This window comes from Ahaetulla prasina, chromosome 12 (assembly GCF_028640845.1).
Source record: "Ahaetulla prasina isolate Xishuangbanna chromosome 12, ASM2864084v1, whole genome shotgun sequence".
Classification (NCBI taxonomy): Eukaryota; Metazoa; Chordata; class Lepidosauria; order Squamata; family Colubridae; genus Ahaetulla; species Ahaetulla prasina.
Window position 1 is genome coordinate 13491746 of NC_080550.1, and position 26181 is coordinate 13517926.

General features: G+C 44.4%; 2 protein-coding genes across 2 annotated transcripts; one reads left to right on the forward strand and one right to left on the reverse strand.

Moving 5' to 3' along the window:
• Nucleotides 1-86: 86 nt before the first annotated feature.
• CENPT (centromere protein T) lies at nt 87-22200 on the reverse strand. The gene is made up of 19 exons (XM_058155417.1): nt 21927-22200; nt 18024-18244; nt 15842-15950; nt 14960-15053; nt 13983-14116; nt 13038-13071; nt 11078-11223; nt 9827-10339; nt 8438-8623; nt 6857-7087; nt 6456-6686; nt 6061-6291; nt 5666-5896; nt 5264-5494; nt 4858-5091; nt 3352-3448; nt 2277-2441; nt 1912-2016; nt 87-526 (listed from the first exon to the last, which is right to left on the reverse strand). Exons 1-19 carry the CDS (start codon nt 22198-22200, stop codon nt 397-399), a joined length of 3597 nt encoding a protein of 1198 aa, XP_058011400.1. The 3' UTR covers nt 87-396.
• Nucleotides 21942-25651, forward strand: THAP11 (THAP domain containing 11). The gene has a single exon (XM_058155491.1). The coding sequence runs from the start codon at nt 22199-22201 to the stop codon at nt 23051-23053; it is 855 nt and encodes a 284-aa protein (XP_058011474.1). The 5' UTR covers nt 21942-22198; the 3' UTR covers nt 23054-25651.
• The last annotated feature ends 530 nt before the right edge of the window (nt 25652-26181 follow it).

The window sequence follows — 26181 nt, forward strand, 5'->3', positions numbered from 1 at the left end:
CTAAGTCAAATACCTTCAGACTACAAAGAAAGGTTTAGTAAAATTGGTATAAGACCAGAGGTTTTTGCTTGCGTGAGAACAAGAAGACGGAGAAAACAGTTTTAATTCCAAAGTAATACAGAATTATTATTATTATTTTTTTTACAAAATGTACTTTGGTACAGGCAGAAAAACAAGGATCCTCCTGTACCGCAGTCACTGAAGCACAAGAGGTGAAATTCAGCATTGCTTGTTTCTGAGAAGGTGCCGTACTTAAGTTAAATGCCATGTGAATGATTTTGTCTTACGGACAAATCTCCATCTGTTCTAGTCCAGAGCCGTAGGAGATCTCCTTCCGCCACCGCTTAGTTCCAAACCAAAAATGTTCTATCTCTGACATCCAAGTGGTTCAGCTTCTCACTTCAATTTCTGAGGGATCACTTTATTCCCACTTATGGCGATAGGAATTAGCAGCTTCCTGTACTCCAAAGGCAAGTGTCGCTCGACCAGCACATTTAGAGGCGTCTTGTCTGTTATCAGTCCTTGCCTGGATTGTGGAGAAAGGGATCACAAGAGAACAAGACCAAAAGAAGCAACACCTGTGAATTGGATAGTGCTCGCCTCTTTCCAACAAATCCTATAACAGAGCCTCTCCAGTTTGGGCTTTGTAAACTGTCCTGAGCTACAGGAAGTCCTCAAATTACGACCACAACAGAGCCCAAAACTTAGGTTGCTACATGAGAGATTTGTTAAGTGAGTTTCGCCCTATTTTATGACTTTCCTCATCACATTTGTTATCTTTTAACAACTGCAGTGATTCAGTACATCAGGCAGTTGTTAATGAATCTGATTTCGCTTGTCAGGTCACAAAAGGGGATGATCACCTGACCCTGGGACACTGCAGCCGTCATAAATGTGAGTCAGTTATCAAGCATCTGAAAATGCCGAATTTTTCGGAGTATAAGATGCTCCGGACTATAAGATGCACCTACCTTTTTCGGTGAGGAAAACAAGAAAAAGAAATCTGCCTCTGCCTCCCAGCAATTTTGCCATGTTACAGCAAACAGCAAACAGTCTGCTTTACTTTCATCTTTGTTTGCAGCATAGCTTGATTAGCACAAGTAAAAAAAAAATCTGCTCCCAGCAATTTACCTCCTTGAAGCAAGCCCGCGCAGCAATAAGCAATGAATAGCCTGAAACAGCTGAGTCGGGAGGCTGATCCAACGGACAATCAAGTTATGCTAATTAGGTTGTGTTGAAGCTGAAATGAATGGGCTGTTTCTTCTTGCTGCAAGGAGGTAAATTGCTGGGAGGCAGAGGCCAAAGAGTGGGGGCCAGTGGATGGGTGGGGCTACATTCAGTGTATAAGACGCACCCAAATTTTCACCCCCTTTTATGGGGGGAAAAGGTTCATCTTATACTCCGAAAAATACAGTAAATCAAGCAATGGGGATGCTGTGATTGTCATAAGTGTGAAAGATGGTCACTTTTTTCAGTGCCATTGTATAACTTCGGTGGCTAAATGAACCGTTGTAGGTCCAAGACTACCTGTGCTCCAGTATTGTATTCTTTGCTGTAATTACTACAATTCTGCACTCACAGTTCTCTCGGCTATTGTTCAGCTGTTTCTCAAGAAAGCAAAGAATGGAAAAACATTAAATCTCCTACCCGTACTGTTAAAAACAGCAAGGGAACAGCCGAGGAGAGCCCTCCTCTAGGCCTAAGAACAACCACCAGTAGCCTGGTCTTCTCCAAATGCATTACGATCATGACAGCCAGAATTCCCAAGAGCTGTAGTGGCTAGGAGTTCTCGCCCCTTCTCCCCGCCGCCCCAAACATCTGAAGAGCATTATGGTGGGGAAGCCTTCCCTGAGATCTCTTCTTGGGCTGATGAAGGGCTCTCGAGACCTTGCAACCCCACCCCACTCTCACCGCCTCATGAGGAGCTCCAGATCGGCTGCCTCTGCTGTCTTCCGGCGAGCATGATTCACGTAGGCTTCTAGGTCGTTGGTCAGATGCTTAAAGTAGACATTCACGCTGGAAAAACGGAAGCCGAAAGTCAGTTGGGAGAGTGACAGCATTGCTCCCTTCTCCTTGGAAAGGAGGTTGCAATTCAAAACCCTCTCAAGACACCTTAAAGGTCTGATCGCAATTCAATCCCCGCGAGCAGATTTGCTTGTTGGCAAGAAACCCAGACATGACAACGGAACGAGGCAGCGCTACGCGTTTTTAATTTTTCTCTTAGCTGAGCGTAGTTGGCAAACCTCGTTTCTCCACAAGCGATCGTGATGACTCACCACCTATCCACAACTTGCAACGCCTCTTTGGTTACTGGCATCTTGACGTAATGGTTGAACATTTTTTTCACCAAGTTGCTAGGGAGAGAGGGTTCCCGTTTTTCCCGGCGGGCTTTTTTAGCTGGCTTGGGAACCCGTTGAACCAAATTCCGTTTTACCGACGACCTCCAAGAAAAATATCAAAAAAACAGTCTAAGCCCGTGATGGTGAACCTATGGCACATGTGCCACAGGTGGTGCATGTAGCCATATTGGTGGGTGCGCAAGCTCAGATCCGGCCTTCTGGGCCTACTGGCAGAAGGGAAATAGACTGTTTCCTACCTCTAGAGGGCCTGGGCAGGGGGAAGGCCTGTTTTTTGCTCTCCTCAGGCTCCAGAGCCTTTCTAGGAGGCTGGGGAGGGTTAGGTGGGATCGGAAGTTGGCAAACAGGTCGTAAATGAACTGCCATAAGTCGAGGACTGCCTCTAAATGCAGAGCGGCTAGGGAGTTAGAGTTTCATCTCCCTACAACTCGGGTGAAATGCTCCCGGTTCGGACCATATCGCCCGATCCGATAGCGATGGCGGCAGGTGATTCGGAGAACCAGTAGCAAAAGTCCCTGCCCCCACCCCCCGCATGCCCAGCTGAGCCACGTGATCATCAAAGGTTTTTTTTTTAACTTTTAAAAGCATTTTTTCTTAGGCCAAAAAAATGCTTTTAAAAGTAAAATAAAAGCCTCTGATGATTGTGCGGCTCAGCTGGGATCGTCTGAACCTTTTAAAAGCATTTTTTCTCAACCTCTTCGGTTGAAGAGGTTATAAAAACAATGCTTTTAAAGGGTTCTGGCGATCAGGCAACTCAGCTGGGATCGTCAGAACCCTTTAAAAGCATTTAAAAGGCTCCTCTGGCGATCGCAGCTGAGTTGCCTGATCATCAGAGGCTTTAAAATGCATTGTTTTACAACCTCTTCAGCTGTAGAGGTTGTAGAAAAAACACTTTTAAAAGTAAATATATATATTACCCCCACCACCAAGCCATGCCCACAGAACCGGTAGTAACAAATTTTACATTTCACTCCTGCTACAACCGCATACATACCCAGAAGCCACCTCTTTCAAAACATGTGGGCTGGACAGCAATGGTGTACAGTGAAAAGCTTTGGCGCGGACGAATGCTGGTGTACTGCCAGTTGGTTCTGAGAGAAAATGAAAGGTACTTCATGTGCTTTCCCAAAGCACATGAAGCTTCTGGGATGGGGCTTCCATCTTGTTCACAGATAATCCCAAAGTTACTACAGGTAGTCCCAGAGTTACAACCACAATTAAGCCCAAAATCTGTTGCTAAGCGAGACATTTGTTAAGTGAATTTTGCCCCATTTTACCGTACTTGCCGCAGTTGTTAAGTGAATCCTTTTATTTGTTAAGTGAGTCACACAGTTGTTAAGTGAATCTGGCTTCCCCATTGACTTTGCTTGTCAGAAGGTCGCAAAAGGGGGATCAGGTCATCCCGGGGCACTGCAACCGTCATAAATAGGAACCAGTTGCCGAGCGCCCAAATTTTGATCATGTGACCATGGGGAGGTTGCAACGGTTGTGAAAAATAGTCACAAGTCCCTTTTTTTTTTTAGTGCCATCATGAACTTCACTAAACAGTCACGAGGCAAACTGTTGTAAATCAAGGATTATCTGTAAAAGACTGGATTTTAGATTTATTGATTTATTGTAGTTAGAAAGAAGGTGTTGTGTCTTGCCCACTCTCACCGCAGCCGGGGTCTTCTTATCTGCTTCCGAACGCTGAAGAATGTCCTAGTATGCCTCCCGGCCCCAGCCCTGGCTCCATGCCCAGACAGGCTGAAGAGGAGGAAGTATCTCCAGCCCCCAGCTCTGGCTCCATGCCCAGGCAAACGGAGCAACTAGACCCCTCCCCCTCCTCCACAGCATGTGAGCCTGAGGGAGGTCAATTGCCAACAGCTGCAGACTGGAGTGACCCTCGCGTCAGAAGACTTGACAGGCGGAGGCAACAGAAGGAAGGGAGGGGCAGGCCTGGATAAGTGCTGAGTCATGGAGCCACACCCCATGGCCTATATAAAGGATCTGCTTTCTGGCATTCTCTGAGTCACGCAAAGTCTAAACATATCTTGCTGAAGTCACTTTCTGGTTTCCTGCCTGCCCTGAGGACTTTGCTAGGACTTTGGCAGAGCTGCAGAGGCACACCTGATTCGGATTTCCCTGACCCGGCCGTCAGCGGAGGAGTGGGACACGACAGAAGGCTTCTGGAGAAACCCAAATGATGTGAGGAATAATTGGGGAAGAAGTCGTGCTATGGGAGAAGAGGATACTTTCTGAAGCCCAACCATGACAACCTTAAAAAGAATGCAGCTCTCAACATAGGGAACTGATTCAGGATAAGATGAATTTCTAAACTGACTCTGAGATCCCCCCGGGTCAATTTCTTACGTTAATCTATCATTTTGAAATGCATCCAATAGGCCAAGTTTGCTCCAGCTGTGCTTTAGCATAGGCAGCTTCCAACCTTATCAGCGTCTTGCCATCCAGACTCGCTTTTGTGGGACATATATAAATACGATTAAATAAATCGGCTCACCAACATCATCAGATTCTGACATCTCCTCAATTTCTGGGTTGTCTTCGGCTTCAAACTCCAGAATCTGTTCCGTTTCCACATTCCTCATTTCTTTTGTCCTGTTTCTATCACCTGTTTGTGGATTTGTTCTCTCTCTCATTGCCTTAAAGGGGGTCCTCTCCAGCGTCTTGGGAGTCTTTCCACTTGCGCGTCTACTTGGAGTTGCCACTCTAGGACTTTGAGAGATCTCAATAGCTAAAGAGAAAAAAGGAAGGGGAAAAAAAGAAGAGAAAAATCTTCTATCTCCTTCACAGATAATCCGAAAGTCACTAAAGGATTGAAAGTTATCAGCGTCCTGCTCTCCAAAGTAATTTTTATGCGAGATGGGCGGTCATATAAATATGATTAAGTAAGTAAATTAGCTCACCAACGTCCTCAGATGCTGACATCTCAACTTCTGGGTTGTCTTTGGCTCCAAACTCCAGAATCTGTTCCGTTTCCACATTCTTCATTTCTTTTGTCCTGTTTCTATCACCTGTTCGTGGATTTGTTCTCTCTCTCATTGCCTTAAAGGGAGTCCTCTCCAGCGTCTTAGGAGTCTTTCCACTTGCACGTCTACTTGGCATTGCCACTCTAGGACTTTGAGAGATCTCAATAGCTAAAGAGAAAAAAGGAAGAAAAACAAAAAAAGAGAAAGATCTTCTATCTTCTTCACAGATAATTCAAAAGTTACTGAAGGACTGAAAGCTATCAGCGTCCTGCTCTCCAAAGTCATTTTTATGTGAGATAGGCGGTCATCTACATATGATTAAGGGGTAAATTAACTCACCAATGTTCTTAGATCCTGACATCTCAACTTCTGAGTTGTCTTCAGCTTCAAACTCCAGAATCTGTTCCGTTTCCACATTCCTCATTTCTTTTGTTCTGTTTCTATCACCTGTTCGTGGATTTGTTCTCTCTCTCATTGCCTTAAAGGGGGTCCTCTCCAGCGTCTTGGGAGTCTTTCCACTTGCGCGTCTACTTGGAGTTGCCACTCTAGGACTTTGAGAGATCTCAATAGCTAAAGAGAAAAAAGGAAGGAAAAAAGAAAGATCCCCCATCTTCTTCACAGATAATCCGAAAGTTACTAAAGGATTGAAAGTTATCAGTGTCTTGCTCTCCAGAGTCACTTTTACGCGAGATGGGCGATCATATAGATATGATTAAGTAAGTAAATTAGCTCACCAATGTCCTCAGATTCTGACATCTCAACTTCTGAGTTGTCTTCAGCTTCAAACTCCAGAATCTGTTTCGTTTCCACATTCCTCATTTCTTTTGTTCTGTTTCTATCACCTGTTCGTGGATTTGTTCTCTCTCTCATTGCCTTAAAGGGGGTCCTCTCCAGCGTCTTGGGAGTCTTTCCACTTGCGCGTCTACTTGGAGTTGCCACTCTAGGACTTTGAGAGATCTCAATAGCTAAAGAGAAAAAAGGAAGGAAAAAAGAAATATCTTCCATCTTCTTCACAGATAATCCGAAAGTTACTAAAGGACTGAAAGTTATAAGTGTCTTGCTCTCCAGAGTCACTTTTACGCGAGATGGGCGATCATATAGATATGATTAAGTAAATAAATTAACTCACCAACGTCCTCAGATGCTGACATCTCAACTTCTGGGTTGTCTTTGGCTCCAAACTCCAGAATCTGTTCCGTTTCCACATTCTTCATTTCTTTTGTCCTGTTTCTATCACCTGTTCGTGGATTTGTTCTCTCTCTCATTGCCTTAAAGGGAGTCCTCTCCAGCGTCTTGGGAGTCTTTCCACTTGCACGTCTACTTGGCGTTGCCACTCTAGGACTTTGAGAGATCTCAATAGCTAAAGAGAAAAAAGGAAGAAAAACAAAAAAGAGAAAGATCTTCTATCTCCTTCACAGATAATCCAAAAGTTACTAAAGGACTGAAAGTTATAAGTGTCTTGCTCTCCAGAGTCATTTTTATGTGAGATAGGCGGTCATCTACATATGATTAAGGGGTAAATTAACTCACCAACGTTCTCAGATCCTGACATCTCAACTTCTGGGTTGTCTTTGGCGCCAAACTCCAGAATCTGTTCCGTTTCCACATTCCTCATTTCTTTTGTCCTGTTTCTATCATCTGTTTGTGGCTTTGTTCGATCTCTCATTGCCTTAAAGGGAGTCCTCTCCAGCGTCTTGGGAGTCTTTCCACTTGCGCGTCTACTTGGGGTTGCCGCTCTAGGACTTTGAGTGATATCAACAGCTAGAGGAAAAAAGAGAAAGGTCACACATTTCATCAACAGCTTCTTTTAAAAACACAGGTGGCTGGCGTGTGTTACTGACTCTATTACTGCTTTGAGATCCTTCCCAAACATTCCACATTTCCTCTTCATTCATATGTAAAGGTTCATCTCGAAGTACCATCTGGTAGAACAGAGCCTGGAGCTATTGCCTCTTTAGCTTTTGTGCGCAACTCACCCGTTTCAGGTGTTAGGGGACTGGAGGCTAAAACATATAAGAACCGTTGCTGGAATTGGGTATATCTAGCTTAATGAAAAGAAGGACTAGGGGGTGACATGAAGACAGTCTTCCAATATCACAAAAAAGAGCGAATCAACCTGTTCTCCAAAACACCTGTAGGTGGGATAAGAAGCAATAGATGGAAACTAGTCAAGGAGAGAAGCAACCTAGGACTAAGGAGAAATTTTTGACAGTGAGAACAATTAATCAATGGAACAACTTGCCTCCAGAAGTGGTGAATGCTCCAATACTGGAAGTTTTAAGGAGAGATTGGATAACCATTTGTCTTAAATGGTATAGGGCTTCCTGCCTGAGCAGGGGATTGGACTAGAAGATCTCCTAGGTCCCTTCCAACTCTGTTATTTGGTTTTTGAGATATTGCCAGATGCTGATCATTTCTCCTGAGTTCTCTATCTCATTAAGTTATGGCTTCATTAACCTCAATAAAACTATACCTCTCTGGCTTCATATCGTAATAACTCACAAGCTAGGAGTTGGGCAGATTTTAGAATTCTGGGGAAGATACTGAAAAGCATACAGGTTGATTTCCTAGGCTTTTGGAGATGTTGGAGTGAGGCTCTTTTTTTAAAAAAAAAATCCATGTTTATTTTAAGGCTTAGATGAACATTTTGGGGTATTTCCTATCCTTAAAGTCACAAAACAAAGCCAATTTTCAGCAGCTTTACTTAGAATTGCTCTGGAAATTTAAAAAAAAAAAAGGAGAAAAGACTGGGTTCACAAAATACATTAAACCCAAACCACGATTATATAGCTTAGTTCAAGGCCTGGAGTAAGATCTCTAAATTCAATATTATCTACAGACGCCGAGAGTCGCCAGTCTGTGATTGAAACAGGATCCTTTCCCTGTTCTAACTGGAGATGAGGGGAACTGAACCTGCATTTTATACACGATAAGATTAAGTGGAGGCGCCTAATTAATTATACGAAGGCAGGACATGTTTCAAGGCAATTATTCCAGAATGAGGGCCAGAATGGTACAGGACAGTATACATCCATTCAGAGCACTTTTTTTCCCCCACATAATTCTCGCAAAGGCTTCCACACATCTATTGGCTAACTACCAGTCACTTACTTATTTCCTGAAGAGAAGATCCTTCCTCTGAGTCCATCTTGGCCACACTCTGTCCTGCAACTGCCGGGACAATGCTATCCAGCTCCTTGGTGATGTGTGCCACCATCTCATCCACTGAATGCCTGACAATTTTTCTACTCAGCCAAGTTGAGAAATTTCTTTGAGATGCTCCTGGGCGTTGAGCATCTATTGGTGTGAATGACAGAAAGAGTCACAAATATTTGGACACAAATGTAAAAGAAAAAGACGCTGAAAGGTATTTTTGAAGGTTACATTAGTGCAGTGGTTCTCAACCTTTATAGTGCTGCGACCCCTTTAATACAATTCCCCACGATGTGGCGACCCCAACCGTAAAATTGTTTTCGTTTTGAATTTATCGTGCCTGAAGCCGTATTGGATAGTGATCTGAACTGCTTGCGATTGCCTTGAGGACGGAGGCATTAAAGCGGAGACTCCTCCCCATTAAGTTTATGGCGCCTGAAGCCAGATTAGGCTAGCGATTGGGAGTGATTGCAGCTGGCTTGAGAGGGAGACATCAGAGCAAAGATTTCTCTCTTTTTTAATTCATCGCGCCTGAAGCAAAATTCGGCTAGCGATTTGAAAAGCCTGCAGCTGGCTTGTGGAGTCAACCATTGAAGCGCGATTCTTCAAATGGATTGTGTGAGCATGTGTTTGCCCACTGCCCCCTGTGCCCCCTGTGTTCTGCCCTCCTCGCCTCAGTTCAAGCAATGACTTAATTAGCCAGCACTATCAGCTTCTGGCAGTAAACTAGCGAGCATCTGCCAAGTATCTCTGTTATCTCTCTTGATGCCGATGAGTCAACCAGGAACAAACAGTACTTCACAGCTCTAGTTAAGCTCGCCACGAAGTGGTATAGCAGCCCTTGCTGCTTTTATATCCTGTGGGGTGTGGCTCCATGACTCAGCACTTCCTAGGCCTGCCCCAGCCCTGCTTCTGTTGTTCCCGCCTCTCTTGCCTATTAAACCTAGGGTCCAGCCAGGCCTGATTGCCATCAGCTGGGTCTGGAGGCATGGCCTGGGGGGGGGGAAGAGTCAGGGGACGGAGGCCTTGTTATCTCCTCCACCTGGCCTGCCTCTGGCTCCTGGAGCTGAGCCAGGGAAGCCGGTGTTCCAGAGGTAAGTCCTGATGGCCCTTCCCCCTCACTTTCCGAGTCACTTTCTGGCAGGGGGCCCGGCTCGGGGGGCACAGACACAACACCCAGACACAACACCACGTGCCCCCTGCACGCTCACCCGCAGCTTCTAGGGCCCGGTTCTGAATGGCTCACGGTCCAGTAGTGGGGCCGCAGCCTGGGGGTTGGGGACCCCTGGCATAGAAGATATATGAAGGCATTTTTTTTTGTTCCTCAAACCACAACAATGAACATACCAGTCTTCAAAGGCTCCGTGGGAGTGAAGAGTTCCTCATCAGGACTGTTTCCCTGAAAATGCTTTCGCTGTTGCTTTTGAGGCATGTCCATTCTTTTCCGGGAAATGCTTTCTGTGCTGCCGGCATCTTCGGGGCCTGGACTTAACTTCTCTTTTCCCAGACTGGGTCTCAATCCTTTTCCTGCATCCTTTTGCGTGGATTCGGTTTCTGGTTCAAGGGTTATTTCCCTTCCCGATGTCAAGATTTTTGGAGGGCTGCTTTCCGCCACTTTTTCAATTTCCATGTCAGATATTTCGTCCTGTCTGGCTAACCCTGTTTGGCTACGAGATGGCGCACTCCTACGACTTAAAGGGTTCCTTGCCAAATCCAGTTCTGGTAGGACATGAGATGGCTCCGTCTCATTCCCCTCACTGGAATGAGGGGGGAGAAAGAGTTGTGTCTCTACCGAAAGAGCCTCTGTGTTGTTTGATTGGAGCGTTGTAGTTTTCTGGTCTTCAGGGTTGTTTTCTGCCGCTGGCAACAATTTAAACAAAAAGTTATCCCTTCAGACGGAAATATAACTTTGTGTTCTGAACCAGCTCCCCAAACATGGCAATGTAGTTGAAGATTCCTTTATTAGGAGCACCAGCAGCCCTGGCAAAGTTTCTCTCACCGCAGGCTAACAAGTCTGTCCGGCAGGGAGATGAACATTTGTCTGCCACATCTATTTATCTCCGCCCCCTGCCTTTTATCCCCAGAGCTAGGGTGGGGCTTCGCTAGCAGTGGTGGCTCTTCCTTCCCAAGGACCGGCCCATAGATTGCCACTGCTCTCCTCTCCTCTGACTTCTGCGCATCTGCGCGTCAGGCACTGGACTCAGCTGTTCCTCCTCTTCCTCATCAGCCACCCCCAGACCTGAGGGCTGTTGACTCTCCATCTGAGAGCTAACAGACGGCCCAGGCTCCGCCTCTGTCTCTCTATCTTTGCCAGCTCCATTCACTCTTCCCCCTCGGAGCTCTCAGGTTGCCTTGATGCTGACCCTGACTTCCACGCCTCCGCCTCCTCCTCTGATTCGGCTGCTGGAGGGGCCGGCGGCCCACAGGCCACAACACTTTGATTCACACCACTTTGATTTCATTTTCACTTCTCGACACCACCCCGTCTTCAGTTGATTCTGTCTCCAGAACAGATCATAACCCATTCTGACTCCTCAGTTCCTAGGTTGCTCTCTCTAACAAACCCACCAGGACAAAAATACCCCAAATCGGACTCACAATCTTTGATCTGCAACAAGTCTTGTTCAAGGCCCCCTTCAAAATCCTTCACATTAAATCCTCGGTAGTTTCTGGGCCTACGGATCAAACCTTTTCTCCCAGCGGAGTTCAATGGTGCTGGGGTTGTAAAAGAGATCTGAAGAGAACTGAGAACAGAACAGCATATAGCAATAGTAATAGCATTTAGACTAATAGTATTAAGTGTTGTATCATTAAGTGTTAAATTGTACCCTATGACCATCAAATGTGTTGTACATGTTGTACCTTGATGAACGTATCTTTTCTTTTATGTATACTGACAGCATATGCACCAAGACAAATTCCTTGTGTGTCCAATCACACTTGGCAAATAAAAATTCTATTCTATTCTATTCTATTCTATTCTATAGACTGCTTCCTAGTGATTTACAGCTCTTTCTAAGTGTATTGCCCCAAACAATTTGGGTCCTCATTTTACTGACGTCAGTAAAAGGATGGAAGGCGGAGTCAACCTTGAGCTGGTCACAATCGAACTGCTGGCAGTTGGCAGAATTAGCCTGCAATCCTGCTTTTTAACCACTGCACCACCACGACTCAGATCAGATCTAGACCATCTAGCAGTGGTTGGATCTTCCTGGATCTTCAGGAACAGAACTCAAGGTACCCCTTTTTCTGAGATCCATTTACCCAGGATGAAACCATTTCCTGCTTCATTCCCAGCCTAAAGAATCCAGTCCACCTGGGAACTGTATTTGGTCCTCATTTTCCATGCCTCTGAAAAATCAGCTGAGTTGCATCTCTTTAGATGGGCTTTTAAATATGGATTTGAATACAAGTAGTCAACTTCCAACAGTTCATTTAGTGACCATTCAAAGTTACAACGGTATCAAAAATGTGACTAATGACCATGTTTCACACTCATGACCTTTACAGCAGGGGTTTCCAACCTTGGACACTAAGACTTGTGGACTTCTGGCTGAGGAACTCTGGGAGTTGAAGTCCACAAGTCTTAAAGTGGCCAAGGTTGGAGACCCCTGCTTTACAGCATCCCCATGATCATGTGATCAAAATTCAGACACTTGGCAACTGGTTCATATCTCTGACCGTTGCTGTGTCCCAAAGTCATGTTGATCCCCTTTTGTGACCTGCTGACAAGCAACGTCAATGGGGAAGCCAAATTCACTTAACAACCGGGTTACTAATTTATCAACTGCAGTGATTCACTTAACAACTGTGGCAAGAAAAGGTAATAAAATGGGGGCAAAACTCACTTAGCAAACATTTCACTTGACAAGAGAAATGTTGGGCTCAATTGTGGGTCATAAATCGAGGACTACCTGTACTTGCCAGTTTAATGCTATTAAAGCCAGTTTAATGCTATTAAAGTATTAATGCTAATACTTTGAGTATTTAATTGACAACAGGACAGCAGTAAAAGTTTAACTGAGCAGGATGGCAACATATACCGTGTTTCCCCGAAAATAAGACCCTTATATTTTTTTTGAACCCTGAAATAAATGCTTGGTCTTATTGCCATTCGCTCAAAAGCCCGATTGGGCTTATTATCAGAGGATGTCTTATTCTGGGGGAAACAGAGTAAATGGAATCGATGTGTGAAATATAATGATAAATGTCAGTAATATTCAATACGTAACCAACAACTGGAACAAAATTACCTGTGCCTACAGCTTCTCTCCAGCATAAGGAAAGCCTAACGTTGCACAGTGGCCCAGCTACTCCTACCCTGCCATAGTATAAGAATATACTAAATTTAAGCCTTGTTTGACTAGGGAAAGTAGAAACGTAGCACTTGGGCCTAAGGCTCTCCACTCTTTGTAGGGACTGTGGCACCATCACATGAAAACAAGTATTTTCACAATTTCTGCCATCCTGACATGTCATCCCCATTTGCTAAGCATCTAGGCAAAGAAAAAACAATAGCTTGAGTACAGCCACAAAACAAAACGGAATTGTAACGTACTTTGTCAAAGATGTCTGGTCCAGCAAGCCCCGAGCTGTAAAGAGAGATTAAGATATATTAGATGGGCTGCTTATATGTGGAAGTCTTACTACTTAAATACTAATCAATGAACAAGCAGAGCTAGGCATTAGAAGTTACTGATATTGCTGTCCAAAGCAGGATAAATCATTTATTCTATATATTGCCATGCCTAGGATTTGTATTAGTTGTTTTAATTTCACTTCACTGTTCCGCTTTAGGGCACCTGCGAATAGCTTGAATCTGTTTTAATCTGAGCAATGTCGGTGCAGCGTGTCACTTGACAGGTCTTCAGCATTACAGAGAAATTAAACATGGGAATCAGCAGTAATACCGATTCCCCGGAGAATGTACTGTAATAAATATGTTCACTGCTTAACCTGTTACATAGGCCAGGCATGTCCTGTTCCACAGAATGCATTAGCTGGCCATAATATAAACCAGTGATAGCTAACCTTTTCCGGACCGAGTGCCCAAAGTGTGCGCACTCCCAAGCCCCCAAAATGCAATACGCATGCAGCCCCTGCGCATGCACCCCGCCTCCCCATGCATGCACGGCAGAGACCCAAAGACCAGCTGGCCAGCGGGAGATGCGCGCGCATGGGCAGTGGATCTGTACTGGGTTGATGGCTCACATGCCCACAGAGAAGGCACTGCCTGCCACCTCTGGCACACGTGCCATAGGTTCACCATCACGGATATAGACATTATTATCTCTTATTTCTTCTGACCATTATCAGATCTCCATCAAGAAGAGTGCTGTGATCCAGGCTAACAAATCCTTAGGTAATTTTCTTAACACTTTAAGGTGACACTTAGAATGTCAAAACATACAGTCAACTACTTCCTTTATTTCTTAGAGCAAGACTTTTTTTAAAAAAAAGCATTCAAAATTTGGTCAGAGTAGTCTACAAAGGCCACATTTACCTGTGCTGGAGTGAAGCTGGTTATTCAGATCTCTTTCAAATTGAGAGACACGGACCTTTTTCGATCTTGTTGGATGCCGTGCAAGCCTAGACTTCTGTCTCTGAGTGGAGTCCGACAGGCTGACTTCTAGATTGCTAAAGGTCAACAAGACAGGTCTTCAGAGCTACCGGTAGCAGAATACTGTTCTCGAAGGACAAGCCTTCACAGTGCTTAAACCAAAGCCTAAACAATTTTAGGTAGACTCAAAGTGTATATACTGGACATCAATATGGTTGTTCCATTTTTAATCAATGCTGAATACAACAGACATAGCTACAGCAATACTCCCCTTTGCTAGGAAATAGGGAGAATAGATTATTTAGTGAGGGCCAAAATGAGCAGTTATTAATCATAAGTGGCACATAACTGCCAATAAGTAAGTCCACATACTGCATAAGTGTGATTTAATTTTAATTTAGCAGTTTGTATGTACATGTTCATACAAGTTGAACTCCATCTTAATGCAGCGTCCAGCAATCTTTTCATGCAATGGATGCCAACTACATGGAGAAAAACGTAATGAGATTTTAGCAATATATGTTTTCAGATCTCACAAATGGAGACCATTAAAAGTAGCACAATATTTGTATTAACAATTTAATCAATAAAATTTACTTATTAATTTAACATTAATAACACAATTAATAGATTATTAATACATTATTAATTCCTTGCTTGAATGCATTTCCATAACAGACATTTCTTGGCTGATTCCAAGAGAAACAGAAATAATTTTATTTAAGGTTTGGTTTGGAGCTTCAACATTTCTGCTCTTAAGATCCATGCCCAGCCCAGAGCAACTAAGATTTCATAGTTTTCGCCTTTTGAGTGCTGCAATTTTACATTACGATCCTAAGTATGTTACTCACAACCGTCAAAATAGCTGAAGATTTGTAGCCTTTATTTTAGCAATGGCAAAACACAAAGGAACCACTTACATGGAAGAACCAAGCTTCACAGGAAAATTGAAAATTGTATCAATTGATTTTGGAGAATCAGGTTTCTCAGAAACAAGAGGGGAAACAATTGGTTCTGTCAAAAACAAACAAACGAACATTATTTCAGCAACAGCTAAATTCAAAAGTGCTTCAAAACCATAGCCACGGTATGTCACTGCTCTAAAAAACAAACAAATAAACACTACCGTACATTTTTTCACCTTCTTAAGAACATTTCATTTTTAAATCTTCAAGTTGCAAACTGTTCTATTTACTATTTCATATTGGTTTCAGAAATGCATTGAACTTATAGTGATGGATGGATAGTATCCTAGACTGTCTATGCACATTCTCAGTCATCCAGGTCATGATTATCCCAAAAGTGCTTTTTCAACAGGAAACTGGACTTCCTTTGTTTTTTCTTGAAGACGTTTCTCTTCTCATCCAAAAAATGGAGTCAGAACTGAAAAAGTTTCTTGGATGAAAAGCAAAATGCCTTCAAGAAAAAACAAAGGAACTCCAGTTGCCTTTTGCAAAAGCACCTTTGGAACACAAGACATTCCTCTCATTTAGTACAAACACAAAGATACAATTGACCCTGGATGGGGAAGAGTTTACTAGCCATCCTTCAGGATGTGGAATATATTGTAGCTAATAAATTCTGTGCAAATCAAGATGGTGAACACTCAAAATGCAGATTGCCCTTTTACATTTTTAAACTGTTACTGAAATCTTTGTTTTTTGCTAAATGTCTGTTGTTAAGTTTCTGGGTCTTTGTTGTTGTGAGTAGCCTGTAATTAGCAATGACTGTTTTATCTGTGATTCTGTACTTCTCCAATGCAACATGATCTGAAACGTTGCTCTTCCCCCATCCATACTTACGTGTCTGTAGGACCTTCTTAAAAACGGTTCGAGGTGTTGCAAAATCCATCTGTGCAGAGTTGGTAGGTGCCTGATAAGCCAAGGATCTTTGATAATTAAAGGGTGCATCCTGAAATAAAAACAGGCCAAAGAAGGCAATTGCAATTGTAAAAGACAAGTAGCAATGGTGCACTCTAGTAATTGAATACCAGAATTTATAAATACAATTAAGCAAGGACATCACCTCCTATTCTGCTTATTACATAAAACTTAGGCTGAATAAGACTATATTTTGTGGAGATTGGTATTTTCATGCAATATAGAGCCATGTAATACATCTTATAGTTATATGCAGTGTAATTTAACAACCCGTTCTCTGCCCTAATGATTTCTTCCAACAACCAGTTTGCCAAACTGCTCAGAAAGTTAACAACCGGTTCTCCCGAAGTGGTGAGAATCGGCTGAATCCCACCACTGGTTATATGTTTCTTTTTCTTCACCCTACATGCTAAAATAATGGCTGCACAATATTATTTTAGCCTAATCTAGTACATTATGAAAGTCATTTTCCCTAAAGGAAAGCTATGGAGTTCTTGCTTAAACAACTATGCCTAGGGCTGTTGTTCTTTCAAGAAAGTACAAGGGAAAAATCATTGAAGTAAGGTGGGGAAAACACTTTCTGGAAACATCCAAGGAACCGGTTGCCCGTAAATAGACAAATCTCAGGTTTTCAATCTCGTTCGAAGGGATGGGGAGGTTTATTCCCGCATTTCAGTTGGGAGAACGCCCACCACCCTAACTGCAGTGACCTCTATTATAAAGGATAGTCCTTTGTTTCAAAAACCTGTCATTAGATTTATTTTTGTTTCTTACTTTTGCTCTTGAACGTTCCTTTGTAAAGCAAAGTTGTAAACATAAATAATTAGCGGGTTCTCCCCCCCGCCCCAGGCCTTATATGAGCTTCTTTTTCAGATCTGCCCTATTTTCAGGCTGGACCTTCGTTTTTCCCCCAAGAAAAGATAGTCACCGCAGATATAATCCCTCTGGAGCAGAGGTCTTCAACCTTGGCCACTTTCAAGACTCATGGACTTCAACTCCCAGAATTCCTCAGCCAACTTTGCTTTTTCAGGCTGGACCTTTGTTTTTTCCTCAAGAAAAGATGGTCATAGCAGATATAATCCCTCTAGAGCAGTGGTTCTCAACCTGTGGGTCGGGACCCCACTGGGGGTCGAATGACGATTTGCCGGGGTCGCCTAAGACCATCGGAAATATGGGAAGTATACTTGCGAGTCGAAGAATCGCGCTCCAATGGTTGACTCTACAAGGCAGCTGCAGGCTTTTCAAATCGCTAGCCGAATTCGGCTTCAGGCGCAATGAATTAAAAAGAAATCTTTGCTCTGATGTCTCCCTCTCAAGCCAGCTGCAATCACTCCCAATCGCTAGCCTAATCTGGCTTCAGGCGCGATAAACTTAATAGGGGAGGAGTCTCCGCTTTAATGCCTCCATCCTCAAGCAGTTCAGATCACTAGCCAATATGGCTTCAGGCATGATAAATTCAAAACAAAAATAATTTTACGGTTGGGGGTCGCCACATCGTGGGGAATTGTATTAAAGGGGTTTTATTGTATTAAAGTTTTTATTTTATTTATTTATTTAAAGGTTTTATTGTATTAAAGGCTATAAAGGTTGAGAACCACTGCTCTAGAGCAGGGATCTTCAACCGTGGTCGCTTTAAGACTTGTGGACCTCAACTCCCAGAATTCCTCAGCCAGGTTTGCTTTTTCAGGCTGGACCTTTGTTTTTTTCCCCCCAAGAAAAGATGGTCACAGCTGATATAATCCCTCTAGAGCAGGGATCTTCAACAGTGGCCGCTTTAAGACTTGTGGACTTCAACTCCCAGAATTCCTCAGCCAGCAAAGCAAAGCTGGCTGAGGAATTCTGGGAGTTGAAGTCCACAAGTCTTAAAGCGGCCAAGGTTGAAGACCCCTGCTCTGGAGGATGCGAGTCTGCCAAACAGAGCCACGTTGGAAATGGGAATGATAGATAAACACAGGCGGGATAGGGAGGGAGGCTGGGGAGGATAGGAGTTGGAGTCCTCCCTCACCCCACCCCCAGATTGAAACAAGGCGAGAAAGCAAAGCTTCTCTGTCGGGCGGCTGAAAGGAGGGGATGCCGCCGCCCAAGCCTTCTAACTTCCCCGCACCTTTTGCCTAGCCAACCGCAGCGACCTCCTGCGCCCTTGCGGTTCCTCCTCCAGCTGCTGACTTCGCAGGCTCCTCCGACGGGCCATGGCTCGCCGCTCGCCGCCCACGGAGACCGTTACGACGAGACAGCGGCAGTCCTCTCCCGCGTCGGGATTCAAGCAGGCACCGTCGCTAGCTAACTCTCGCGAGAACGCTCCACCTTTTTTCCGCCCCCGCCCCCCTGCCTCGCATTGGCCGGTGGGAGATGGAGTTCCTCCATAAGGCCCGCCCGGAAACGTTTAGACGTGGGTTGGTTTCCATTCCTATCGTTCCCTCCACGAGAGCGCGGGGATTTGGGTCGATGCAGGGTGGGATCGAGTTAGAGGAGAGGCTATTCTCCCACATCTGGGATAAGCGGAAAAGGGGCTTTTGAAAGCCCCCCACCGAGGGGGGGGAAAAAGAAAGCTGGCTTGCATCATTTTTAATTATTTAATTAATTAATTAGCGTAAGATTACAGATAGAATAGAACAGAATAGAATTTTTATTGGCCAAGCGTGATTGGACACACAAGTGTCCAATCACACTTGGTGCATATGCTGTCAGTGTACATAAAAGATACCTTCATCAAGGTACAACACTTACAACACATAATGATAGTCATAGTATAGACATGATTATGAATGCATGAAATGGATAGGAATAAAAGGGAACATTAGGACAGGAACGGTAGGCACGCAGGTGCACTTATGCACGGCCCTTACAGACCTCCTAGGAATGGGGTGAGGTCAACAGTAGACAGCCTAAGGCTAAAGATTTGGGGAAGAAAATACAGAGTCTGGTAGTGCATTCCAGGCATTGACCACTCTGTTGCTGAAGTCGTATTTTCTGCAATCGAGTTTGGAGCGGTTTACTTTAAGTTTGTATCTATTGTGTGCTTGTATATTATTGTGGTTGAAGCTGAAGTAGTCATTGACAGATAGGACATTGTAGCAGATAATTTTATGTACTACGCTTAGGTCAGACGGAAGACGGCGAAGTTCTAAGTTGTCTAAGCCCAAAATTTCAAGTCTGGTGGCATAAGGTATTATGTTGCAAGTAGAGGAGTCTTCTCATGAAATATTTCTGGACTCGCTCAATTGTATTAATGTCTGATACTAATATCGGACATTAATACTATTACTTGTATTTAATAAGAGGGAATATAGTATCCAATCATCCTGCAATGACTTCTGTGCAATCTTGAAAATGTTCGGCGTTCCAGTTGTCTTTTACAGCTGCCAGCTGGACAAATAATTTTGTCTTTGTCCAGCTAGACAAATAATTTTGTACAACTGTCAAACCCAGCCCATGGCTCGACACATGATCCTGTAGGGGAAGAGAACTGTGGGACACCAGCACGAACCTCAACAGCAAATGAGGATAATGCACACGGGGGTTTCAGGGTGCACTGGAGGTGGGGGTGGTGATGAGACTTTGCGGGGCTCAGGTGGGCGGGCGTACGATGGCTGTTGGCATCCTTGTGTCTACGATCCCTGGCATCGGTGGATGATCTAATCAGGAGCGATGCAAAGATGCGGAAAAGCCTGCTGACACAGCAGTAGAACAGCTGGGAGGTCCTGATTGGGGCAGGGCGCGGGTGTAGCGCGGCTTGTTTAAAAAGCACTGAGAGGCAGACACTCTCAGCACTGACTTTGTATTGATATACTCGACATTGCCTGAGACCAGCATGTAGCGGGAATAAAAGGTTTCCTGACTCATCGAAACAGCGTCTGTGAGTGTTTTGCCAACTGCCCGCATAGGCAAGGCTCAGCAAGCCGAGAACAACAATGAATAAATGGACCCTATTCTATTGGTTTCAAACATGGATATATATACTAGCTGGAAATATGGGAGTTCCAGTCCAACCTATTATGAAGGCAGCATATTGAGGAAAGCTAGTTGGGAGGCTGGCTTCACACAATATGCTAACTCAAAACAAACTACATAGTGGGTGTAATATGCCACTTTTGAATCTGGACGACTTGTAATAGACCAGAAACTATAGAGATCTGGTAGCTTACTGTTTATTAACTCAGGTTCTGATCTATTTAGCCCAACATTAATACAGCCCTATCAAAGGCAACAGCAATCATTCTATATGAATGATAGAATGATTCTAATATTGTAAAACCTATATTACTCAGATTATGTGCAATCTGAGATGTGACAGAACCTGAAGGCAGCATTCTCTGGTGGAATTCTCCTTTGGAAGGCCTTCCCATCAAATACAGGATCTGTACTCCTGATTGTAATTTAAAAAAAAAACCTGTTTTGAAATGGCTGAGGATTGATAATGGAATGAGCACTCAGAATTATCTTGCTGAGTGAAGATATTCAGTGCTATACTTTTATACTTGTAAATAAAATCTGTATTTTTTGATTATGATTGTTTATTTATATATTGCTGCTTTTGAGCTAAACCTGGTTAATGCTTGAGTTAAAATCTAGTTAATTAAATGCTTACTAGATAGAAATATTGAATACTGGGGTGGGGAAGCCACTGAGTAATAACTGGAGAATTTCATGACAATTGTAGATAATCATTCTTCAAGATCATTAAGTGGTAATGGAAGTGGTTTTTAGAGGGTATTAAATCATCTAGAGCGCCAGCGTGATTAAGCCCCAGGCTCTGCTTCAGGTTGGGTGACCTTGGACCAATTACTACCTCTCAGCCTTAGGAAACGGGCAATGGCAAACCACTTCCAAAATTTTGTCAAAAAAACTGCAGAGACCTGTCTAGGCAATCACCAGAAGTCAACACTGACTCAAAGAAACACACACAAAATTCACTAGGAATTCACTATTCCATAGACATTGAATAGTAATGATACTAAGAAGATCTGGTGAAGTTATTAAACTAAATATTACAAAAAGCAGTAAAAGCAAATCAATGTTTTTCTTGGAAAAGCTATCCTCTCAATATTAAAATATTAGAAAAGTCATGTCATGCTGTGCCTTCGGTTTGCTCTGAACTGAGGAAGCTTCTTGGAGGAGAAGCAAAATGCTTTCAAAGAAAAAGAAACCCAGGAGAGTCCACGCTACTTTCTAGTGATGTTATATGTATAAAAGAAATTTGAAAGGCATTTTTGGTTCGTCGTTCAGAACTTTAGAAATCCGTAAAAAACGAAGCTCAGATACTGTTTCTAAGTGATGTAGCAATAGGAGAGACCAACACGCGTCAGCAGCAACATTGTCTTTTATTTAAAAACAATTGGCTTGGCATTCATTTTATTCTTAGGAAGTGGGGCGTGGACTGCAGGTAGGGAGAATCCCACTAGGGTAGGCCGACCAACTGGTCCTCCAGGTACCACGGTCAAGGCTTAAGAGATGCTGCGCCGCCGCCGCCTCCTAATAAAATGGTTGCCGTGGCAACGAGAAAAACGAACGCCGCTGTCCGGGCAACCGAGTTCCATGCAGTGGAAGAGGCAAATCGAGCGTCTATGGAAGGCTGGAACCCGAGAGCCCGTTGCATTGTGGGAGGCGTAGTTTCTTTGCCTCTTGTTTTGTTTCCACAATTCATAGGCCGTTCGTCGGCAGAGTTCCCGCGCTTTCCTAGACGTGGCTTGCTGAGGCATTATTATACTATAGGCGCTAAATGAGGGAGTGTGGGGGGGGAAACCACCATTACGACACCGTCTCCAAGAGAGGGTGGGGGGTAAACCGAAGAAGAGCAGATGAAAACAATAACAACTTATGAACGGCGGGTTTTATTAAAAAGACACAATGAAAGCCAAGGGATTGTGGGAAAGGCGGGCATCTCATGATGGCGCCTGGGACGCGTAATTCCCTCTTCCCTCCGGCCCCGCCCCCCTCCTCCTCCTCCTCCTCCTCCCCACCCATCCCCACAGAAGCTGGAGGATAACCCGCGCTTTCCAAGCCCTACGGCTTCGCGCGGTGCCCGCTGGGAAAGAGAGTCCCGTCGCCGCGTCGCCGCCGCGGTGCTTTGTGGGGCGGGTAGTTCCGTTTCCTGTGGCGCTCTCGGGGGAGGGCAGGCTTGCTTGGTGGCGTCGGCGCCGGAGAAGGAGCTTGCAGCAGCCGCCGCCTTCTTGGACTCGCAAATCGGGAGGCCTTGTGGGATCTGTAGTCCCGCCGCCTCGGGCCCGCCGGGGGAAGGAGGAGGAGGCGGAGGAGGAGGCAGGGCAGACCGCGCAGACCATGCCCGGGTTCACGTGCTGCGTGCCAGGCTGCTACAACAACTCGCACCGGGACAAGGCGCTCCACTTCTACACCTTCCCGAAGGACGCCGAGCTGCGCCGCCTCTGGCTGAAGAACGTCTCCCGCGCCGGCGTCAGCGGCTGCTTCAGCACTTTCCAGCCCACCACGGGCCACCGCGTCTGCTCCGAGCACTTCCCCGGCGGGCGCAAGTCCTACCTGGTGCGCGTCCCCACCATCTTCCCCTTGCGGGGGGTCAACGAGCGCAAAGGGGCCCGCGGGGGCAGGAGACCCCGCCACTCCCCCGCCGGCCAAGCCGCTGTCCAGGCGGCCGCCCAAGCAGCCGTCGCCCAAGCTGCGGTGCTGCTGACTTTGCAAGAGGGGGCGGCCGCCCAGCCTGGCCAGAGCCTCATCAGGGCTCCCGGAGGAGGAGGAGAAGAAGAAGAAGGAGGTGTTGGAGGAGGTGTTAGTGGGGGGCCCCTCGGCCTCCCCGGCCTCCCTGGGGAGGATGTCAAGCCTATGGACCTGACCGTGCAGGTGGAGCTCGGGGGGCCCGGGGCCATCGTGGGGGCCCCGGTCCACCTGGCTTTCCTAGCCAACAACGTGCCGCTGCTGGACATCCCTCCGGATCATTCTTACTCGCTGTCCTCGGGCACCACGTCGGAGGAGCTGCTGCGCAAGCTGAACGAGCAACGGGACATCATCGCCCTGCTGGAAGTCAAGATGAAGGAGATGAAAGGCAGCATCCGGCGGCTCCGCCTGGCCGAGTCCCAGCTGCGGGAGGAGATCAGGGAGAAGGACCGCTTGCTGCATGCCGCCAGCATGGGTGGCGGGGCCCGCAAGCGCCACGGCCTCTGAGGCGGGGGTCCCGAATATGCCTGGACGGGGATCTTGATGGGGAGGTGTGGGTGGTGGGTGGGTGGGAATCTTGCATCAAAAAAGACTTGCAGGGGTGGGAAAGCAGTGGTCAAGACAAATGGTGCTCCAGGCAGTTGCCCAAATGACATTTTTCAACCCAGTTAGGCAGCTGTGCCCTGCCATGGGGGAGTGACCAGTTTTGAGCCCCTGGTTCTCTTGCTTCCAAAGCCCAGGCTTCTTCGTCCGAGCTGGCCCGGATTTAATTCATGGGACTTCAACATGTGTCCTTAACATTTGTCCCACCGAGAAACTCTTGCTGCAATACTTTTCAAAAGATGACCTGGGATTCTGGTCACTGGCTTCTACTCCTCGCATTAAATACTGTTCCGAGCGTAGTAGCAAGTCGGTGTAACTGCTGTGGTACTCTGGGCGATGCTGTCTCTGTTGGAACGAGTCCCTTTTTAGCATTGCCCTCATGAAGCTAAACTGTTAGCATCTGCCACCTGCAGCCAAATGTTGTACAAAGCTAATTTTGAGGAAAGAATCAGTTACTTTCTAGACAGGCACACCTGGGTTGTAATCGTTCGTACTGGAGTAAAGGAAGATGGCCAGGGCGCAGTGTGTCACAAGCGTTGTACCAGGATTATTCTGCGGGAAATGTCACGTTAAAAAAAATCACAGCCATCAGTGCATTTATTTCCTTTTTATGAAAGGGAGTTGTAGGCATTTCTTCTCCCCCTGCCCCCCAAAAACTGTCGATGCAGAGTGTGCCATTTTTATTGTCAAAACGAATCCTTAATATTTAAAAGAGGATATCAGGAGGATGTTTGTTATCTCCATAATGCCGTTGGGAGTTACTGTTTTGCTTCTATTCCTCTTTCAGATGACAAAGTTATTGCGGCTTTCCTGACATTTCATGAATTTGTGTTCTTCTGGGCATTTAAACATTGCTTGTTTCAGTTTTCAACAAATGTATTTTTCCCTTGGAAAGCCCGTGAGGACAGTAGCTTTCCATTATATTTTTCTGGGTTATAGTCTCCTTAGCATAAGAGCAATGAAGTTAACCTCCCAAAATTACTTCTGAATCCACTATATTTCCTCAAGTTTTGGAAAAAAAATGCCATGCACATAGTTTGCAAAACTGAACTTGAGAGGAATGGGTGCAGAATTCAAGTCCTAAGCAGTTTTTTCACTCTGACATTCTCCAGATGCATTTAAACTACAACTCTTACAATCTAATCATAACATCATGTAGCCCACTAGTGGTTTGGTTGTAGACTGATACAACTTTATTTCGGGAAGTCAATGGTTAGCTTATATCTCTGTAAAACTGTTGCCATTTGTCTTAAAAGATGTATGAGGAGGAAGGACTTAACTTCTGTCACAAAATGATGTTAATTTTTTTGCATCCATCCACCTACGGTAGATACATAATATATTTCAAATACGTACCATAATACATTGTTTTCTCAGCTCTTTAGGAGATACCAAACTTTTGTTTAAATTAAAAGGAAGGAAACAGTAAAACGTAGGGTGAGGGTGTTTTTTTCCTTAGTTGTCATTTTTTTTTTTTGCGTCGTCTTATTAATAAGCACATTGACTTTTGCATTTCCAGGCTTAAATGTTTATTTTGTTGGAGCTGCTGTGACTTGAAGACATTGATGAGGAACAGAATGGCCAGCTGTCCAATTTTTTTTAAAAAATTTGGTTACAGTATTTTTCCCCCCCAGCATCAATATGAATAGGAACCACAGTCGTATATATTGGTTATATATGTTGTACCCATCCACAATTAAAGTTAATTTTTAAAGCTTGAAAACATACTATGATGAAAAGTATATGTTCAACGTGATTATTCTTTCCCCCTATTATACTACATCGTAAGATTCAGTCAGTTTCTTTGTTCTTCTGCAGTTGGTGTAAAATGACTGTATAGGATATGACAGTAGAAATTAGGATTTACCTACTACATTCAGTGGGTTATACGAACTCTCAGCTGTAGTCATTGAGAACTCTTATCCAGTCCTTTTGAGTAGAGGTTCCAAGAACAATGTCCGTTTTGTGCTATTATTTTGGATTTAACTCCAAATTTAGCAGATTTCAGTGCTGCCCTATATTTCTGATACATAATACCTTTGCTATTTGAGTGTTGCATTTAGGTCAGGTTTGGACACAACCCTTTATGTTTTGCTCATATTCATCTTTTAGGATCTTGGGCAAAACATTTGTTTTCTCTCTCTGTGTAAATAAATGCCTGTGCATTCTAGCTCAGGGGTCTCCAACCTTGGCAACTTTAAGACTTGTGAACTTCAACTCCCAGAATTCCTCAGCTAGCTTTGCTGGCTGAGGAATTCTGGGAGTTGAAGTCCACAAGTCTTAAAGTTGCCAAGGTTGGAGACCGCTGTTCTAGCTGGCTGAGAGTGTTTTGAAGGCGTGTGTTGTGACCAGTGTGGTACTTTTCTACCATCATTATGCACTAAAACATGTTCAGTTGATTGGACTGCTGAACTGGTTATCTATGTTGAACTGTTCTATTTTCCTGGTTATCCTGAGGTGCTAACAAATATGCTTAATTTGAATAAAATCTATTTTGTTTTGTTACGTTGTAGTGTACAGTTTGTCCATGGAGCCTAGAAAATGCTATCACAGTTTCTTTTCCATGACAATCTCATGCATAGATAATTAAGCCAGTTTAACATGTTTTTTTTTTTAATTTTAATTTGAGTTTGCAACAGTAAAGTTATTGTCCATGTTTTTTACCCATAGTAAGTTGCCTCCCAGTTCAATATATAAAGTCTGTATTCTAACAATACATTAAGGTACAAATCATGTTTCAGAAAATGCAATTGCTAAATCAAAACTAAGGAAAACTCTTTTGTCTTAAGGCATGATGTATTATTTTTTTACTAGTTCTATGAATAGAGTTGTGGTTTAAAGTGGCTTAGTTTTTTTCTCTTTGATGTAAATCAAGAAAGCCATGCATTTCACCTGCAAATAGATATATATTTGGATAACATATTGGGAAGAATTTTATTTTTATACTTAAAAAGTAGAGGGTCAACTCTTGTTTGATTCAGCAATCTAAGAGCCATATGTACATAAGAATGTATTATTTCTGCTTTTAATGT

Excerpts from the sequence above, each read along its gene's own strand:
- THAP11 (XM_058155491.1), top strand. The coding sequence starts at position 22,199 with ATGCCCGGGTTCACGTGCTGCGTGCCAGGCTGCTACAACAACTCGCAC.
- CENPT (XM_058155417.1), bottom strand. The coding sequence starts at position 22,200 with ATGGTCTGCGCGGTCTGCCCTGCCTCCTCCTCCGCCTCCTCCTCCTTC. Across the intron at positions 5,495-5,665 it reads GTCAGGATCTAAGAACATTG|CTATTGAGATCTCTCAAAGT; the intron begins GTGAGTTAATTT and ends TTTTCTCTTTAG. Across the intron at positions 5,092-5,263 it reads GTCAGCATCTGAGGACGTTG|CTATTGAGATCTCTCAAAGT; the intron begins GTGAGCTAATTT and ends TTTTCTCTTTAG.